The 7497-nt window shown below is 37.2% G+C and overlaps 1 protein-coding gene across 1 annotated transcript; it reads right to left on the bottom strand.

The window, feature by feature from the left end:
- Window positions 1-5888: 5888 nt before the first annotated feature.
- On the bottom strand, window positions 5889-7006 carry LOC100524875 (olfactory receptor 12D2-like). The gene has a single exon (XM_003356598.2). The coding sequence runs from the start codon at window positions 7004-7006 to the stop codon at window positions 6080-6082; it is 927 nt and encodes a 308-aa protein (XP_003356646.2). The 3' UTR covers window positions 5889-6079.
- Window positions 7007-7497: the final 491 nt, after the last annotated feature.

Genomic DNA, 7497 nt, shown 5'->3' with positions numbered 1-7497 from the left:
CATGTGAAAATTCTCAACAAAATTTTGAAAACTGAATCCATTAATATATAAGTAGATCATAAACTACAACCAAGTGGGATTCATCCCAGGGTCACAAGGATGATTCAACATACCCAAATCAATCAGTGTCATACACTACATTACCAAAAGAAAAACTGAAATCCACATGATTGGAGTTCCTGTCATGGCTCAGTAGTTAATGAACCCAACTAGAATCCATGAGTATAAGGGTTCAATCCCTGGCCTTGCTCAGTGATTTAAGGAGCTGGCATTGCTGTTCATGGTGGTGTAGGTTGCAGGTGAGGCTTGGATCCCATGTTGCTGTGGCTGTGGTGTAGGCCCACAACTGTAGCTTAAATTTGACCCCTAGCCTGGGAATCTGCGTATGCCATGGGTGCAGCCCTAAAAAGACAAAACAAAAACAATAAAACATAGGATCATCTCAATAGATGCAGAAAAAGCATTTGACAAAGTCCAAAATCCATTCATGATAAGAACTCTTACCAAAGTGGGTGTGGAGGGAACATACCTTAACATAGTAAAAGCAATTTATGACAAACCCACAGCCAGTATAATACTCAATGGAGAAAAGCTGAAAACCTTCCCACTAAAATCTGGAACAAGACAAGGATGCCCACTCTCACCACTTTTATATAACATAGTATTGGAAGTCCTAACCACAACTATCAAACAGGAGAAATAAAAGGTATCCAAACTGGAAGAGAAGAAGTAAAATTGTCACTCTATGCAGATGAGATGATACTATATATAGAAAACCCTAAGGACTCCACACAAAAACTACTTGAACTGAGCAATAAATTCAGCAAAGTAGCAGCATACAAGATTAGCATTCAGAAATCGGATGCATTTCTGTATACTAACAATGAAATATTAGAAAAGGAATACAGAAATACAATGCCTTTTAAAATCTCACCCCAGAAAATTAAATACCTAGGAATAAACCTGACCAAGAAGGTGACAGACTTATATGCTGAGAACTATAAAAGCTTAATCAAGGAAATTAAAGAGCATCCAAAGAAATGGAAAGATATCCCATGTTCCTGGATTGGAAAAATTAATATTGTAAAAATGGCCATACTACCCAAAGCAATCTACAGATTTCAATGCAATCCCTATCAAATTACCCATGACATTTTTCACAGAACTAGACAAAACAATCCAAAAATTTATATGGAACCACAAAACACCCAGAATTGCCAATGCAATCCTGAGGAACAGAAGCCAAGCAAGGGGCATGACTCTCCCAGTCTTCAGGCAATATTACAAAGCCACAGTCATCAAAACAGTGTGGTACTGGTATCAAAACAGACAGACCAATGGGATGGAATAGAGAACCCAGAAATAAACCCTGACACCAATGGTCAATTAATCTTTGACAAGAGAGGCAAGAATATAAAATGGGAAAAAGAAAGTCTATTCAACAAGCACTTCTGGGAAACCTGGACAGCTGCATGCAAAGCAATGAAATTAGAACACACCCTCACACCATGCACAAAAATAAACTCAAAATGGCTGAAAGACTTAAATATAAGAAAAGACACCATCAAACTCCTAGAAGAGAACATAGGCAAAACACTTTCTGACATCAACTTCGTGAATATTTTCTGAGGTCAGTCTCTCAAAGCAACAGAAATAAGAACAAAAATAAACCCATGGGACCTCATCAAACTGAAAAGTTTTTGCACAGCAAAGAAAACCAAAACCAAAAACAAAAAGATATCTTACAGAATGAGAGAAAATAATTGCAAATGATGCAACTGACAAGGGCTTAATCTCTAAAATATACAAACAGCTTATACAACTCAACAGCAAAAAGCCAACAACCCAATTAACAAATGGGTAAAAGACCTGAATAGACATTTCTCCAAAGAAGATATACAGATGGCCGACAAGCACATGAAAAAATGCTCAACATCACTAATTATTACAGAATGAAAATCAAAAGTGCTATGAAATACCACCTCACATCAGTCAGAATGGCCATCATTAATTAGTCCATAAATAGCAAATGCTGGAGGGGGTATGGAGAAAAGGGAACCCTCCTACACTGTTGGTAGCAATGTAAGCTGGTACAACTACTATGGAAAACAGTATGGTGATACCTCAGAAACATAAATATAGAACTACCATATGACCAAGAAATCCCACTCTTGGGTATTTATCTGGACAAAACTGTCCTTGAGAGACACTTGTACCCATATATCCACTGCAGCACTATCACAATAGCCAGGACATGGAAACAACCTAAATGTCCATCAACAGATGAATGGATTAAGATGTGGTATATATACACAATGGAACACTATTCAGCCATAAAAAGAACAAAATAATGCCATTTGCAGCAACATAGATGGAACTAGAAACTCTCATCCTGAGTGAAGTAAGTCAGAAAGAGAAAGATAAATACCATATGATTTCATTTACATCTGGAATCTGATGAACGTTTCCACAGAAAAGAAACTCATGGATTGGAGAACAGACGTGTAGTTGCCAAGGAAGTGGAGGAGGGTGTGAGATGGACTGGGAATCCAGGGTTAATAGATGCAAACTGTTGCCTCTGGAATTGATAAGCAGTGAGATCTGGTTGTATAGCACTGGGAACTATATCTAGTCACTTACGATGGAGCATGATGGAGGATAATGTGAGAAAAAGAATATATATATATATGTATATATTTACGTGACTGGGTCACTTTGTTGTACAGTAGAAAATTGACAAAACACAGGTTAACCAAATATGGAAAAATAAAATTCAGTAAAAAAGAAAAAAAAAGATTTGGCAATTATAAATAAAGCTGCTATAAACATCCATATGCAGGTTTTTGTATGAATGGAAGTTTTCAACTCTTGGGTAAATCTACAGGGTTTTAAACATATTGATAATAATGTACTCATCATTATTAGAATTTTTGCCTCTTGCTTTCCTCTTCTTTTATTTACTATTATTTTCTTATTTAGTTATATTGGCTGACAACTTCAATTATAATAGTAGAAATGTGATAGTGGAAAACATTTGTTTTTCTTTCAAATCTTGAAGATATATTTCTGAAGTTCTTCACAGCACATGATGTTGGCTTTAGTTTTGATAGACAACATTTTAGTAAGTTTTTCAGTTGTCATTTATTAAATTTAGTTGTGTTCCTTATATTTCTAGTGTTCTGAGAGTTATTATAAAAATAATTGAAATTTGTCAAACATTTTCATCCATCTGTTGTTACAGTCATAAAGATTTTGTAGTCTCCAAATCTGTGGAATAGTCAAGCAAGAAATAAATAACTTTGACAGGAAGTTTTGATTACTCAAGCTAAACAGAATTGCCTGAAAACAAAGATGAAAGCACAGTAGATATAAGAAAATATCAGAAAAAATGTATCATGAATAAATATTATGAGATAAATCAGTAGTTATATTAGTCATTATCCAAGATTCTTCTGATCTACTCAAATGATCTTTGTCGTTAGACATTTAAAGGGGACATTCATCTTGGCTATCCCATTCATAATGTGATACTGTTTTTGGTTTAATATTCCAGCCAGAAGACCTATTCAAAGGCCTCCAATTAAAGCTTATTTCCTACTGACCAAGGACATGCTGAAGAAGTTTCCAGGTAGTTCATTCCCAATTTTACACCTAATTGCTGGGGAATGACTATTGCATGTGTCTGCAGTACCAGGTGATACACTGTAAATAAGGATTTACTCTGACTCCATTTATTACCCATTCTCTTATGCCCCCTCTCACATAGGGCCAGGATGATGCTTTGGTTCTTGGCATGCTGATGCCAACTCAGACCAAGTGTCTGATAGTCCTTGAAATATTTTGGTATTTTCCTTTTCTCAGTGTACAGTTAAATGGAACATAAATGGAGATAGTTCTCTTTGGGGAAGAATAGGAGTATCTTTTCAGGTAATGTTTGTTTGCCATGGTGTTGCAGTCCACTTCTTCTCTGGGGCCATGACTGAGTTTTCAGGCACTGAGGTCAAGAAACAGCACAGGTAATTGTGACCTTTTGCTGGGGAAGTTCGCTCAGTGTTCTGCTTCTCCACTCTTGCCTTTTAACTGTAGAGTTTAAGCAGCACCCTTGCTGACTGCCCTTTAATTTTGCCCCTAGAGATAGTATATTGTCTTAACCATCTCCACAACTCTCTGTGGGTCCGGGCTTCTTGGCTTCCCCTCTGACCTCACTGTTCATAGTGGAAATTTTAAGTATTCTGGGGGTTCAGTTCTACCATCTGTGTTCTATTGCTTAAGATCCCCCTTTTTCTCCATCACTTTTATTGATCCAGCTCTGTAGTTATCTCTCCAATCATCAGCCCCAGTCTACAGAGGAGAGTCACCACTGAACTTGGTAATTCTGATACTCCTCTACCAGAACATTCCTGATTATCTTGGTGAATGTTATATCTCCTCTATGCTCTCTCATGGAACATGAGATTCTGGTGTATTTTCTCACCTCACAGGATATGTCCACTCCACTTTCCTGAATCTCTTTTATCCTTCTCCTATCATCTGCCAGGGCAACTCAGGCATTTCCACACTCATCATCATGGACCACTGCCTTGTCTAAGCTTCTAAGAGCCACATCCCTTGGGTATTTCCTAAGAGTACAATGTCCCCAGGGTAAGAGATTCTAACATAAAATCCAATTTTATGTTCCAGTCTCCTACACATTCTCAAAATCAAGGTCCAGTGTTACTCTGCTGGTATGTGCTAGCTGATACATGTAACTTTGCTTTTATTCTGTTTCTTCTCTAAACAACCTAGGACATCGCCTGTGTTTATTCTGTTTTTTCTCTAAACAACCTAGGACATCGCAAGTTGGTCTATGTAGAAATTTAACTCTAGGAATTAGCATGGAATCCAAAACAGCATCCACAGCTGTCCAATATGGAAGACAGAAAGGGCATCTATTGTACCCAAAATACCTTCATTATTGAAGTTTTAAAAATATTCTTTTATTTAGTTATCAGAGAAGGTAGAGGTAATTTATTTGACATTACTTGTGTGATTTTTTTCTTCATTTGCTCTCTTACTTCATTCCATTTTTCTTACCTGGTTTATCAGGTTTTTTGTATACAATTCATATCACATGGGAATATTCATAAATTAGAATTCAAGACTCCAAACATGTTGGTTCTTTTTTCTTCCCTCTATGAATAATAACCTTTAGCAAGTCATTTACCAATTTTTTTTCCTTTCCACGGAACTGAAAAATAAAACTAATAATTTTTAGATTGTTGAAGTAAATTTAGAAGAGGAAAACCAAACAAAAAAAGTAGAAAAAATTCTGTAAGTCAACTCTTTCCATGACCAGAAGTTGAGGGGAAAAAACCCCCCACAAATAGTATAGAAGATATTCTTGAGATATTAGTTAATCCTGCCTTCACTTTTAATAACATTTCACAATAATCCTTGACAGTTGAACCATTTGACTTCTAAAACATCTCTGAAAATGATGGTTCCAGAACTCTTTAGATGAACCACTGGTTATATTATTTCTGTTAATTTATGATTACAGGGTCATTTTCCTTAATTACTTTTTTTCCTCCCCACTTGGATCACATGAAGTCATGAGGTATGTCTTAAAATTCCCATTAAAGATATAGGTCAATGTTAATTTTTTTAATTGAGTAATTATGGTCCTAAATTAAAATTCTTAAAAATATTACTAAAATTACCAACTTGGAAGGATCATACAAATAAACAGATTTAAAAACTATCCATCATACACTTCATGGGCAACATAGGCATATATATATATGTAAATTTAGAGATGAACAAATCAGAATATATAACAAATCAGTTTATTCACCTGATACCTCACAAACAAGTTCAACATTAGAGTTCCATGGCTGGTGTTTCATTTGTTCAACTTCCCTTTCTACTACCTAAGAACGCATTATTTAATACAACTTGACTAGACTTACCCATTTATTTTTTTATCCAGTACCCTCTGTTATATACATGGCAAATGATTTGAGAAGCAGTATAATTTCACATATCAACTTTCTCATTGCCTTTTTTTATGCCTCAGAAGACTTCTCTAGACTCCTTCAAGTCAGAGCCTCCTTCTGATCACCCTCCTTAAGGCTCCTTTTACTTGCTTGTTCCTCAAAGTATAGATGAGTGGATTTAGTACAGGAGTGACCACACTGTACATAATGGCAATGATCCTGTCCTGGTCCATGGAGCTACCTGAGGTAGGACGAATATACGTGAAAACAACGGGAGCAAAGAAAAGAACAACTACCATGAAGTGGGAGGCACAAGTGGACAGTGCTTTATGAAGCCTGCTGCAGGAATGGGTCTTGAAGGAAAGATGGGTGATAATGTAGCCATAGGAGAGAAGTGTTAGAAAGAATGGACCCATGGCAATAGTCCCTGTGACAGTGTTGAGCAGCCACTGGTTAAGCTCAATGTTCCCACAGGCTAACTCCAGCAAAGGCTTAATATCACAGAAGAAGTGATGGATATGGTTGGAACCACAGACGTTTAAGTGAGAGGTCATTACGGAGTGCAGAAGGGCATAGAGAAAACCGATGATCCAGACAGTGACAGCCATTTGAGCACAGACCTGAGGATTCATGATAAGAGTGTAACGAAGTGGTTTGCAGATAGCCACGAAGCGGTCAAAAGCCATCACGGCTAACAACAGGGCCTCTGTGCTGCTGAGGAAGTGGAAGAAGTGAAGCTGGCTTATGCATCCCCAGAAAGAAATTGCTTTGTGTGAGGAGAGGAAGTTCCCCAGCATCTTTGGCAGTGTCACTGTGGAGTAGCAGATATCTAGACAGGACAGGTTTCCCAGGAAGAAATACATAGGAGAATGGAGTCTTGGCTCAGAGATGACAACCATCAGGATGGCTCCATTCCCAGCCACGATGACCAAGTAAATTGCGAGGAAAAGCACGAAGAGCAAAGGCTGCAGTTCTTGGATGTCTGTCACTCCGAGGAGAAGAAATTCAGTGACCGATGTTTGATTGGGCATCACTTAAAAGCAAAGACAGAAGAGTATATGGAATACCATTTCTGCTGAAAATTAGAGTCCTCCAGCTGAGGATTTTCCCTCCTGGACAACAATATTTTGAGGGCAAGCCTATTGTTTTAATAGTCCCAGCACGGAGGTTTTACAATATGTGGGCCTTTAGCTTACACAATGGTAAGGTTATGTGTTGGTTATGAACTGTTACTCACCTACCTGTTTTTCTTCATTAGATTTATCATAGTATTTTTCTTTCTCCCAGGGATTCAGTGCATATTTTTATCCTACCATTTTATTTATGAATTTCTACATTCTGATACCACTTGTCCTTTAAGGTTCTAAGTCAGCTGTTAACAGAGGGTAAATTTTAAACTACTCCACTACACCACTATCTCCTGACCTAATAAGAAACTATCTGAAAATGTTTTTACCTAAGAACATACACAGAGAGAGAAATTAGGACTATTTGGAGATCTGAAAGTATATGCAAACATTGG

This window comes from Sus scrofa, unplaced genomic scaffold (assembly GCF_000003025.6).
Source record: "Sus scrofa isolate TJ Tabasco breed Duroc unplaced genomic scaffold, Sscrofa11.1 Contig789, whole genome shotgun sequence".
NCBI lineage: Eukaryota > Metazoa > Chordata > Mammalia > Artiodactyla > Suidae > Sus > Sus scrofa.
This window is presented reverse-complemented; position numbering and strand designations above follow the sequence as displayed.